Source organism: Lactuca sativa, chromosome 5, assembly GCF_002870075.4.
Source record: "Lactuca sativa cultivar Salinas chromosome 5, Lsat_Salinas_v11, whole genome shotgun sequence".
Classification (NCBI taxonomy): Eukaryota; Viridiplantae; Streptophyta; class Magnoliopsida; order Asterales; family Asteraceae; genus Lactuca; species Lactuca sativa.
Window position 1 is genome coordinate 164,030,624 of NC_056627.2, and position 14,101 is coordinate 164,044,724.

Here is a 14,101-nt window from a genome sequence, read left to right on the forward strand (position 1 = left end):
AGAGGCACGACACTTGTGGTGCTTGCTTCCAAGAGTATTGAAGAAATGATTCGACTAGTTTATTTACAATAATAAACTAAGATATGTATTTTATAATATTTGTTTAGTAATTTCGAAAATTGAAATGTAGTTTAGGGTTCTTGATGTTCAATAGTTATCTGCAAATCATAGTAAGAACATAGATCCTTAGGGTGCATGTGAACGTAGGGTTTATGTTTTTCCGCCAAAAAATATTTTTTTGTTACATATATAACCCATCAAAATGAAGACCCACCCTTAACCTCAAGGGTGAACTCCGAGGAAATAATTATTGTTGACACAAGCGTTGGTCGATATAACCAAGGATGGAAACAAAGGAAATGAATAATTGATTGAACATTTCTGGCTATACATTACCAAAAAATTTCTCACACAAATGAGCAAGATAACTACCATAGTAAACACCAAATGAATAGAAAGTTTTGAGATATCGTAAAGACTGTTACAAAAATGAACTTGTTGTACAGCAACCTAAAACCTCAAAGGGAAAGCGGACAAAGTAATGTAAAATTTTTTTAAGAGATGTATAAATTGTTTCATGAGGACAACAAAGGAAAGTCATTCAAATATGACTATTGGAAAGTTTTAACTCGTAGTCTGAAATGGAGAAAATTCGAAGACAAATTAGCTGAAGCAAATGGAAGAAAAAGAATAAAAATTTAGTCAAGTGGTTACACAACTTCTTTCGATGCTCGTGTAGGGTTAGATTTGAATGAAGATGAAAAGATCGAGTTAGAAGAAATTGTCCAACTGATTGGTAGAGACATACCAAAAAAGAAAGAGAATATGTCTTCTTCAAATGCATCGAGATTCAATAGTGAATCAAAAATAATAAGAAAAATGTAAACCACTTTAGGACATACATCGTTCTATAATTAATATCATTGGAACACATGTCGTTCCTTTTTCTTCATAATCACTATATTATTAATACTATTGACGACGGTGAGTCTAACTACCGTCGTCCAAATCTCAGCTGTCTAAACTCCACGTTCTTTCAATCTGAGCCGCATAAACTTGATTTTGGCGGTGATTTTTGCAGTTCATCGACTCCTGCTTCTTCTCCCCACGATGCCTCTTATTCGACAACTGCTGAATCACGTCGTTCTCATCCGCCTATAAATTCATCGTTCGATGTTTGATGTTTGCATCATTCAATTGTTAAAAACAATTGCTTCATTTGATCCTATGGATTCCAATCACCGGCCACCATCCCACGTTCCCTCCCCTTCGACCCAGGAAGACGATCATCGCAGAAGCGATGCTTCTGATGATTCATGAATCGTACAACATCTCCCCCACACTCCCTAAATTCCTTACTACTTCAAATTCAACTGTTCTCCACCACCTCTATTTATACCAACAAGTTGCACAGGAAGAGAAATAGATAAACAACCTATGATTTAACCAAGCGATTATGCTAAAATCTACCTTCTCGTGCCCCTTCTTCTATCAGGCTCCGTATTCATCGATGGCCTCTCCATCTCAACCGATTATATTATCTCAATTTATCAGCTATCTGTTTCAAGAAAAGTCTTACGATAAAACCCCTATAAGGTATGTTTGTCTTCGATCTACGATTAATGCACAAATTACTAAACCTTACTCCCTGGGGGTAGTTTTGAGTGACAATGTTTAGACTTAGGAATGTTAGATTTATGAGGTGCGATTCCATGAGATAATTGGGGCAATATGTATGATACCACCATCTTCTTCTTTAGCATTCTCTTCTAATAAGTTAATTCTCCATTATGATTTCAGGTATTAGAGTTCCAAGTATTCTCTTCGGTTTTAAGAAGACCAACAATTGTAAAAGAAACACAATTTATTTTTTATTTTGCTTGAATGGCCAAAAATAGGAGCCCTGGTTTTTTTTTGAGAAGTCCAAAAAGTGTTTCTTTTTTCTTGAATTCGTCCTAGATGCCCAGGAACCACAATGTTCTATAAGAGGATATGTATCATTTATTTATAGTTTGTTCAGATTTTCTTTAATGTCAATTTCTACCCTAAAAGTGAGTTGCAATTATCATTATGTTTTTGTTTTTAGATAAATAACCGTGTAATGCTTTGTTTATTCTTTCAGATTTGCTTAATTGCCAAAGAAGAAGAGAAGTTGGCAAGAAAGAAAAGAGGAAATTGGATTTTTCATGTTGGAATTGGGAAGAATTTTTGGATCTATGTGAAGTTGAAGACTTGGTTGTGGACCTACCATTCATACCACTGAAAAGTGTACATTCAATCTCGAAATCGAGTCTTGCAACTTATTGATGAATCGAATGATGATGAGTGATGTAGGTTTAAGTTTGTTCTTATTTGGTTTTTCGATTTTTTTTGTGTTTTGCATTTACTTGACTTACATGTTATCTGTACTTTTGAATCAATGTTGAAACCTTTTAAATTTTAATATAATGTTGTTAGTGTTTTTATGTGTTTATGATGTGATTTGGAATCAATATTCAATAATTGTTTGGTAAAATGACCAAATTACAAATTTTTCTTCTCATCTTTTCGTAAGTAACTTATCAATGCCACAAAAGTCAGTTTGCAACTTAAAAAAATTTGTTTTGATCTTTGTATTTTACTTTGTTTTTTAGAATTTTCTTGACTAATGTGGAAATGGAGCTGAAAGAAGATGGCAAGTCTGCATTGGTAAGTATACTTTCTTTCATTTTACTTGAAGTGACTCCTATTTATCGTTCATAACAAGTTTGTTTTAAACATATTTGTACAATTTCTTGAATTATGCATCCCAAATAGATGTTCTTTGATGATAAGAATTAGGTTATTTATATCACTTATTTTAGGCTTTTACCTAGGTCTAATGTCTCCCATGTTTGGACAGATTTCACAACTACATAGTCTACAAAGTATGTGACTCTCTTCCTCTGTAAAAATACATTTACCGGTGTTTATGTTATTGTGCAATAGTTGGTGTTTATTACCTGATATTTGCCAACTGAATAAACTTGGAAACCTTATCTCGAAAGTAAGGTTGTTGTTTGAATTGTCATATGTGGTTTTGACCATTTTACCCCTAGAGATGTTACTAAGGAAAATTAAGGGAAAAATCATATATTGGTGGAGAAAAGGATGAAAATAGAAAAATGTTTTTCAGTTAACTATTATTATTCAAATATAAAACAGTTTATGTATATTTTTTTAATTACATTATTAAAAAAAAAATATATCATATATCTAAATTTGATTGGAAATAATCAATGTACAATATTTATTTTCCATTCTTGAGGACAACCTTGTCATATTAACACAATGGTTGTGTTATCTCATTAATACCAAACAATATACATATAATCTTGTACAGCCTAATGTTTTTGGAAAGAATGGAAAATATTGTTCTGAATTGGAAACAAAAATATTATGTGAATAGAGGTTCTTATGCAGTGATTGAGATACATATCATATTGGTACAATATATGTTTCTAAAGCTTTTAGAAATGGATTTTTATTTATTGATTTCGGATGAGATTTGAATATAATTAATTGAATAAAATTTTGGGATTCATATGTGTGTATTTCAGTGCAGGTAGGTGTTAATAGTTATGTCACAACTAGCATTTTTAGCTAGAAAATTATGTCTCCATGTAAACCAACTCTTGTATAACTTGTAAATCTAAGTTGAACCATACTCATTCAAAAATCAAACCTTTGAATCAAAACTCACGCGTAAAGTTCAAAACCTAATTCAATACATCTCATATACTCAACTTTGGGTTTGAAACCCTAATATCCCGGTTCAAACACAGAAGGGACCAAGATTCTCTTGTTGGGCCTAATGGACCAATAAACGCTCAACTTGATTTTTTTTAAGCTAAGAGTCTTCAATTGTGACCAAATTTGGACCCACATTCATTAAACTATAATATGTTAGGCCATAAGACTTTTTATGGGCCTTATTGGGCCTAAAATATTTCACTTGACTTCATGGACCCTATTAGGCCGTAAACCCATTTCTTTGTCACTATTGAGCCTTAAACTACTCCCTTGGGTTTCATGGGGCCGCGAACTTCCATAAAGGCACAATGGGCCGAAAAATACTCATTTTGGGCCTCATGATTTCGAGCTAAGTCAAGGAGTGGCCCAAACTATCTCACTTCCTTTCCTCTTAGCCCATTCTCGGCCCAAATTAAAACAAAACAAAAAAAGAGAAAATGAGATTTACTAATAACTTGACAACACATAATTAACCCACATGTTTCAAGGTAATCACATACTTCTAGAGCTATTATCCTCCATGCAATAATGTTTAATCTCTCTCCTCCTATCTTTCTTCTTATGGCCGAGAGATGCCACACCCCTCCCCACTTCATCCCTTTCAATCTCCAAAATTCTCTCTAACTCTCAAAAGTTTCTCACCTCCTTCCTCTTCAAAATTTCGTGAGTTAGTGTGGGTTTTTCAAGAGAACTTCATCAAGAACTCATCCATTGTCTTAAGATCTTAAAAACCCAAGTGTTATACTTCATCTTTAAACTCATTCACTCCTCTTACACCCATGTTTTTGTGAATCATGCTTCTTAGACCCATCTAATCTGGAAATCCTTCTCAAGAAGCTTCCTAGGGCCGAGATCTACTCAATTTATCATCGAGAACCAAAAACATCAAAGCAAGGTGAGTTCATACCCCCTATTTTCGGTTTTTACTAAGTTTTGGGGGAGAATACAAGTTGTCTTGTGTAGATCTATGTGTATATGCATGACTATGTGTGTTTTTCATGATTTATTTGGTGATTATGTGTTGTTTACTTCATAAATCTAAAAATATGAAGTTTATCACTTAAATCTTCATAAAAACTATGAGAAAAGTATATGTTGTCATGTAAACTTGCAGATCTGTGATTTATACACTCAAAATAGCGTGTTGTGTTCAAAAATCTATAACCTAAACTCAAAAATCAGCTTTTAACAGAAAATTTTTGGTCTAGTTACGGACTGTTTTGACCACCTTGATGGTAATATTTTTCAAAACCGTTTTACATGCTAAAAGGTCAAGTTTATACCTTTAAAATGACTAGTCTCACGTGTTCATTCTATTTTTCTACAATTTTCATTTCAGGAAGGATTTCGGACCAGTCTGTGAAGATGAACATTTTCACACTAGTTTGAGATCACTAAAAATTATAATAAAAATTATGAAGAAATTAGGCTCATTTTCTAAACCCTCGGAGTTGACGGATCCAAATTTCGACTTACAATGATTTTTCTATAATTTTTCTAAAAATAGAGACGTAAATGCCAAAAATCAGGAAATTGTTTTAATTTACTAAAACTGTTTATACGTATGTTAGATGCAAGTTTATATGCCTTATACATACTTTTAAATCATCTAGACATGTTAACTTATGTGCATTTAATATATATATATATATATATATATATATATATATATATATATATATATATATATATGATTACAAAAGTGGTAGTTTTAATTTAATTTGACAAACAATTGAACAAATATTAGCAATAAAATAACAAACAAACTAATTTTTCCATTTGAATAATATTGGGCCTTAGTGGCCCATTAATATGCTTGATAGCTCCTGAATACTATTTATTTGTTTATTGGGCCTCATTGACCTATTAACATGCACGGCGGACCTTGGATACTATTTGCGTGCTATTTGGGCCTATAAATACCTTACATGTGAAATGGGTCTTAGTTGTCATTTTACATATATTTTGGGCCCATGTTATATAATCTCATTTCTTTCGGGCCTGAAAATGACTTACGTGTTCAGTGAGACTCAGTGGTCCGCAGACATGGTTCATTGGGCCTATAATGAGTTTTATATGTTTCTCTTCGCGTAAAATTCGATTAAGGATCTAGTGAAACGTGTCGGTTGACACCTATTGAGTGTACGATCGTAGCCTGTAGTTATAATCAAAGTCTCTTGAAGAGAGAGCGAGGTTTTGTGTATAGATCTATACGGGGATGACACCCGACACCTGAGCTCTTCGCTACAGTTAGACTACATCAGTCTAGGGTGACGTCAACCTTATTCTATTTTCCGTCTGCGTTCCAAAGACGCCAAGAGAGGCGAAATTCTCATTAATTAGTATGGTTATGACAACTCACTTAGAAGAATTAACATTATGAAATTTACGAGAGACTATTCATTATCTTCTTTTACGGGCAACATAAGGTTGTCTGGGGGCATTCTATTTACATTCTCTTTATTCACTTTTGGCATTCTATTAAACAATAACACACATGCATTAATACTAGATCGGACACAACATACTAAACTATTTTAAGAAATACAGTATTTTCTTGTGATTACAAAGTTATACAAATCATTTCCTCAAACATGCTTATGAACTCACCAGTATTTTTATGTTGACATTTTTAAATTAACTTGTATTCTCAGGAAACTGTTGAAGCAGGTTGGGCTGAACAAACTAAGGGATGTTTTGTTATATTTTGTTTAATCAGACTTTAATTATTTTGGCATGTAATATTCAAATACAATACTCGATGTAAACAATGAATGTTGTTATATTACATGTTTTGTGATGATGATGTTATGTTTCAATTATATACTTTGTGATGATACTACAAAGATAAAGTCACACACAAGCTCCCAGACATTTCCGTCGTCTGGTTCGAGGGTATGACAAGTTAATATTACTTTCCATATGTGGAAGCTCTTTAAGTTTAAAATTGTTTATATTTAATTTTCTTTTAATTCCATACCTTTTCTCGCTCCTTTATATGTTTACATATATACAGAGATGTGTTTTGTTCTTTATGATAAGAAAGGCATAGCCAAATCAGTCAATGAAATCAAAATAATAAATGTTGGGTGAAGAGGTTATGAATCTGTCTCACTTTACAATTATTAAACGTTATAGATTTATCTTCAATATAATGTGAAGCGAGCTTAGTGCATGCCTGTTGTTATTCAGTTGATTAATACATAATATGATAGAATCGTTTTTTTTTTTTTTTTTTTTTTTTTTTTTTTTAACCTTTTTGAATACTATTTAACTCTCCAAGTGGTATAAGAATAATTGTTTGAAATTTTTATGCTAAAGATGTGAAAAGGATGAACATGCCACTCTACCATATGGGTATGGGTGATTATCTTTTTATGTTTTGATCTATTATCCAACCCATCCATTTTGCTTATATTTTTTAATTCAAATTCTCTTATTTATTGGTTTTGTTGCACCGTACAGAATCATATTTTGAGAATTTGGAAAAGATGAAATGTTAATTCTTGGAATTTGTCAATTTTGGTTCAAATGGTGGTGTCAGGTCAATTTCTAAACTTATCTTTAGACCTTTTATCCATTTTTTTGTGATTTATGAAGTAGATAGGATTTATCTATTTTGATGGTGAAATACCTTCTAATTAATATTGCAGGACCCACTTTTATGAAAGACTAGGTTAATTTTTCTTACATTTTTACCTTGTCAATCTATGTTAAATATTTTCCGTAACATATTTTTTTCTAAGTGTGATCCCCTAACAAAACATTGTGGACTTAATATTATATTTTATCAACATGATGCACACACATATACAAATGTTTTGTAAATGGGAATCTTTAAACCAGGGTTTTGATTTTTCAAAAAGATGGGTATTGGCTTGATTTTGAGAAAATATAGGTTCGATTTCAATATAAAAATGAATTTAGGATGTAATTAAACAAAAATCTTTGATTTTTTCTGTCAGATTTTTCTGTTTTGAACTTGATTTCGTTTGATTGTGTTTTAATGGATTGCATTTCTTTTATTTTATTGTCGTTTAATCTATTTTTATTCTTTTATTCGTTCTTATGTAATTTAATTTGGTAGATTTGTCAATGTACAATGCTAATATGACAACAAATTAAAGAGGGATGTTATAGAAGAAAGTAAAATCAATATATTATTTTTATATTTGTTAACCTGTCTATCGGATGGATATAACAATAGTTAACATGATTTCAAGTTTGGTGGTGGATAAAACATATAGATTTAAGAATGTGATTAGTGGATGTGTGTTTGCTGAAATGTTATTATAATTTATAAATGTAACATGTGAAAGTAAAACACATATTTGCAATACATTTGATCTTTTAACATTCTTGCTTTTATTCTTTTATTTTAAAATTTTTGAAATGACTACACACTTTTTAATATACTCATAAATTAAAGGACTGATAAGTATAAGATTTGAACAAGTAAACATCTCATCAGGTACTGCTAGGTGTTGGGCTATAAACATTGTGATTTTTGCTAATTAAACAAATAATTGTCTAAGTATATGTCATGCTTGAGCAATTTCAACAGCACAACGATTAAATACATGGAAATTTTTAGTTAATCACAAAGCAGAAATCCTTCCAACCTATACTATCATAATATTTACTTTGCTAGGCTAGTAATTATTCAATTCATATTACACTTCAATTCGATTTGACGACAATAAAATAATAAAAAAAAAAACCTACGCTATCATAGTATAGTATTTAGTATTTACTTAGGTTAGTAAAGTAAATTCATATTACACTTCAACTCGATTCGACAATTAAATAACAAAAAACCTATATTATCATAATATTTACTTAGGCGAGTAATTATTCAAATAAATTCATATTACACTTCAACTCAATTTGAGGACAATAGAATAATAAAAAGTTCAACATATCAAACGTAACATAACATGTTATAATGATGTCACAATCTTCACAAAAACAAACTAAAACATCAATTATTTCCTCAAGAACAGAAAATACGTTTATTTCACAAGGGAATTTCACTATATTAGACACCTCTTGACCCAAACTTTATTAAAAGCGATTATAGTAATGCTACACAACACGCTTCTAACAAAAGTTAGCTTAACAACATACCAATTTCACTTATTTTATTCTTTATTAACCCTTTCAAAATAAACCTCTCAACTTACGTTTATTAACAAATAACCTCTTCCACATAAAACTAGAATGTCTACATACAGTTAACATACATTAATCTATGTAACTGACAATTTTTTTTAATTATTTTAATACATAAAATACTATATAAATACGATACCCAAAGATAATTTCACTGTGCTAATTACTTACAAAGGCGGGTATAATAAGTTAATAACCATATAATCATCGAATCTAAATTACAATTTATTACAACGGTCAATTATAAAGTTTTATAAACTGATTGTTTTTTATAACTTAATGATTAAAATTTGTGTTACTAATTAGTTATTGAACCCCAAACTCCAAACCACAGGGACCATTCATGTAATTTACCCCCTTTTTTTAAGTAATGATAATGAACGAATATATAATCATAGTATATGTATAGTAATTTAGAACACGAAAGTAAGTCAACAATGTAAACGTTGTTGTAGTTGTAGCTGACCTAACACCAACACTAACACTCACATGGATACCTTTACATATACGTGTTTTTAGGTTTGAAAAGCTTAAGGGACTTCCAACCCAAATATTCTTTCACATTTTTCTTAACCAATATTTCTTTTCCTAAACACAACACACACACGATATGGGCGATCACACGATAAACAAAGTTTATCCGGTGGCAGATGCGAAGAGTGGGGTAACACCAGCTCAAGCATCATCAAGCCTCGGCCACCACCTAAGACCGCCATTGGAGCCACCACAACCACCACAAACAAAAAACATGCACGCACATACACAAACAACGGGAGATCAGAAAATAAACAAAATTCATTCAATGGCAGATGGGAATACCAAGAGTGCCATAGCACCGCCTCTCAACCACCACCTAAGACCACCATTGCCACCAACACCACCACCAACACACACAAAAAAACAAAAGAGATCTTCATGTTGCAAATGCATATGTTGGACACTATGCATACTGATCACTCTGTTGGTTATTTTTGCAGCCATTATTGGCATATTGTACCTCGTATTTAAACCAAAGATACCCAACTACTCTGTCGACCGCTTGACAATATCCCAATTAACTCTAAATCTTGATTTATCCCTCTACGCAAGATTTAACGTCCAGATAAGCGCCACCAATCCAAACAAGAAAATCGGCATTTTTTACCAAAAAGGGAGTCATTTAAGCGTGTGGTACAAGAACACGAACCTATGTCAAGGTTCGCTGCCCGTATTCTACCAAGGTCACCAGAACAAAACCGTGCTAAATGTGGCATTATCGGGTCAAAACCAATATGGGCGGACGTTATTGGCGGCGTTACAAGAACAACAACAAACGGGTCAGATTCCATTAGACCTAAAAGTGGATGTTCCGGTGAAGATCCAACTTGGAAAACTGAAGTTGATGAAGGTGAGAATATTGGGAAAATGCATGTTAGTAGTTGATAATCTGTCTGCAAATAATAAGATTAGCATCAAAGCAACTACTTGCAAGTTTAGGTTAAAGTTATGAAATTAACAAATAAGATTATTCATATATGTTTCTTTTGTTGTGTGATTCATGCCTTTTTGGCACCATTTATTTTTCTCTTTTTGGATCTTTTTGTGATTCATAATTTATTTAAAAAATTGATTAAACCATCATTGTATTTTCATATATTTTTTTCATTATATATTAACATACCGATTTATTAGTCATGTATTTGTACTTAAATAATTGTATTAATCATTTGTACACCGTTGGAAAGTTATCCATAGTAGGTGTACTTGACCAAAATTTATAATGTTTTTTAGTTAGATATTTACTTAAAAAAAAACAAATTAACTAACCTACTCGTAAATAACCGTCTATGTTTCCACCGAAACTTAAACCCATGATTTTTTATATAAGAGAATTATACTTTATTGCTTGACCATTTGATAGTTTGATATTTACTTACTTTTTATATCCTGATGTTTGTTGTTACGATATATTTAGTCTGTGACGTGATATAAGATTAATTTTCACACCAAATATAAAATATGTTTTTTAGAGATTGTTTGATAATTTCTGAATGATTTAGCGATAACTATGTTATTAAGTAATTTTGCCGATTATGAATAAGAAAACTTATCATTTTAACATTCTCAACGATTTTATGCTGAATGGATTATTCTTATTTTTAAAGCATTTAAATCAATTTGCTGAATAATTATAAAAATTACAAGGCATCATATAAAATATCAAAATAACACAATACTTGTACTTGGTAGTCCATAAAAACATACTAAAATCCAAATTAAACATAATATGTTTCATATAATTTTAATTTGAATTATTTGAAAATAATTGATTAATAAACTAATAAAAAAAATCGATCTTATATTTATTGTCTTGAGAGCCTCATTCTATTTCGTGTATGTTTTCATCGTAAGTTTTATCTAGATTGTAATTCATCATATAAACGATGTCATCCTTGAAATCTATAAATAATTGACATAACTATTGCATTTTCTGGTAAAATTTTAAACAATCATTATGGTTTATTTGTTTTTTCAGAGACAAAATGTTTACGGTCCATAAGAAAAAAACTATTTATTTTTTAATAGCTACATACTGTTAAAATAAACTCAAATCTAAATAAACCGATTTTTTTTAATTCAAAAGACATTTTCAATAATTCAAATTTAATCATACAACCCCTATCGCCTTCTTTTCAATAGTTATCACAAATTAATTGTCCATTTTATATATAAAAAAAAAAGATAAGTAAGTTAGTAAAATATTTTGATAGTTTTATAATGTATTTGATTTTTCAAAACGGTTAGATAAATATGCCTAATGTTTTTTTTTAACTATGAATACCAAAAAAAATTAAGCTAAAATCATTAAAATAACGAAGTGTTCACATGAAACTTACGGTACATCAACGAATAAAATTAGATAGTTTTTTTTTTTCATTAAAATAACAAAGGGTTTATCGGGCAATCCGATGGTTTTTCTTTGATAAAATTGTAAAATGGTCCCTGTGTGTCACACCCCCGAATCAGACGGCGGAAACGTCCGATGGCTCGCGTGACTAAATTTGAATATCATCACAATGAATATACATGAATCATAACATAAACATCACCATGCATTAATATAATACAACTGACACTGTTCACATCGAGTATATTGTTTTAACATTACAAATCCATAACATAAGAAGTTGATAGTTATCAAAAGCACGACACCCTAACATACTTGGTACTACTCCTCAGCTTACCTATTACCTGATAATACAAGTTATTTTGAAAATGGTCAACATATAGAATGTTGGTGAGTTCATAAGCAGGTTTGATGTGAAAATGTTTTGTGTAGTTTGTAAGAAAGCAACCCAGAAAATCCGATATTTTCTGAAAAGACCATTGTTTTTATAAAAGTGTGAAGATCCGTAAATATATGCATGATGATTTCCAAACGTGTATAGTTGAAAAACTTTGTATTAAAAGTACCAGTGGAAAATGTTGAACTTCCCCGGAAAACCCGATGTTTTCCGATAACAAAATATCATATAACTGTTCGAATTGCTATTCCATCACGTGAATGATTTTGATTTACCTTGATTACTTGATTAATATTGGATTTATTTATGTGAGTCGTTATAACCATGCATGATAATGACTAGTTCGTCTGTCTTGGCACTCCGGTGAACGCCAGAATTGATCTTAAGATTTTGTCACCCTAGACTGGACGAGTCTAACTGTAGCGAACAACTGAGGTGTGGGGGAGTCACCCCCGTATAGATCTATACACAAACTTTCGCTCTCCCTCCAAGAGACTTTGATTATAACTACAGACTACGACCGACACACGTTGGTGCCACCCGTTATTACTCACTAAATCCCAATTGACTTTGATTACTATTGATTATCGACATGTATTTGCTTACTTGGATCGACGATCGGCCTAATAAACGAGGAGAAGAGGATTACAAGATCCTATTATTCCTGCGTATTATTTATGGCTATTGGTTATTGTTGGATTAGTGTCTAAGTCCATAACTATTTTGGTATGTACTTGACCCGATGGTGCATGGTCCTTTTGAGTTGCCTTCACCAAAACAACTTGATAGGATGAATTATGGAGAGAAAGGATTAAATATGATTTATTAATATATTATGAGAATAATATATTAAAAGAGAAATCATATTGTTTAATTAATATTAGTCAATAATTAATTGGTAATTAGTTTTGTGACTAAAAGAGATTAATTAAACTTAAGGGACTGGAATTGTAATTATAAGATAATTGCAATTTGGGCCATGGATTGCCTTGTATCAAGGGGTGGACGAATTTTATGGGGAAACCCATAAGGAAATCATCCAAGGGCCTAATTAAAGGAGTCCATGGGTTTCTTAGGGCTTAAGCATCCAAATTAGGGTTTCTTTGTTAGATAACCCTAATTGCCTAACTATATATAAGACCCTTATGACCCAAAAACGTGGTGAAGCATTCTTCTAGGGTTAGAACACGTTTTGGGCAGCCTCCATCCTCTCTCCTCTTCATCCTCTTGCTTATGGTGTTTGTGAACCATTAGAGGAGTGACAATTGTGACTCTAAGCTTTCTAAAGTCAATACAAAGAGATTTAGGATTGTTATTGCTACATAACAATCAAGGTAACATCTTAAACCTATTCTCATGTTAATATGATTACATGAATGCTAGAATTAGGGTTTATAGTCTTGGATAATTTGCATGTACAATAGAGAAACCTAGATCCAAGCATTAGGGTTTGTATGAGCAAATAGGATGTCTTATAGCCAAAACCCATCAGTTATACGAAGGACATGCCGACCCATTTCACATTTGATTTACTTGGACCTTACTAGCAATGTTAATGGGCCACCAAGGCCCAATAGCACTTAAAAGCCATTGAGGGTCCCTTAAATATGAAATTGGGTCATAGAAGTCCCAATAACATTTATTTTTATCCCTTGGGCCCAAAAATCATGTTAATGGGTCACAAAGGCCCAACAAGCATGATTTGAGACTTTCAAGCCCAAAGATTTGAATGTTTACTTATTTTAGGTATAGTTTGATTGTTGGAAAGTTTGATTGAACCATTGTTAAATTTGGATCGGTACGAGACCGGTCGGTCGTTTTTAACGACATTGAGATTATACGTATTTTCATCTTTCAATTTTCATGAATTGTAG

At 31.6% G+C, this 14,101-nt stretch overlaps 1 protein-coding gene across 1 annotated transcript; it reads left to right on the plus strand.

Moving 5' to 3' along the window:
* Positions 1-9,403: 9,403 nt before the first annotated feature.
* Positions 9,404-10,587, plus strand: LOC111877026 (NDR1/HIN1-like protein 6). Its single transcript, XM_023873576.3, has one exon. The coding sequence runs from the start codon at positions 9,554-9,556 to the stop codon at positions 10,430-10,432; it is 879 nt and encodes a 292-aa protein (XP_023729344.1). The 5' UTR covers positions 9,404-9,553; the 3' UTR covers positions 10,433-10,587.
* The last annotated feature ends 3,514 nt before the right edge of the window (positions 10,588-14,101 follow it).

Coding starts and splice junctions, on each gene's coding strand:
- LOC111877026 (XM_023873576.3), top strand. CDS start 9,554: ATGGGCGATCACACGATAAACAAAGTTTATCCGGTGGCAGATGCGAAG.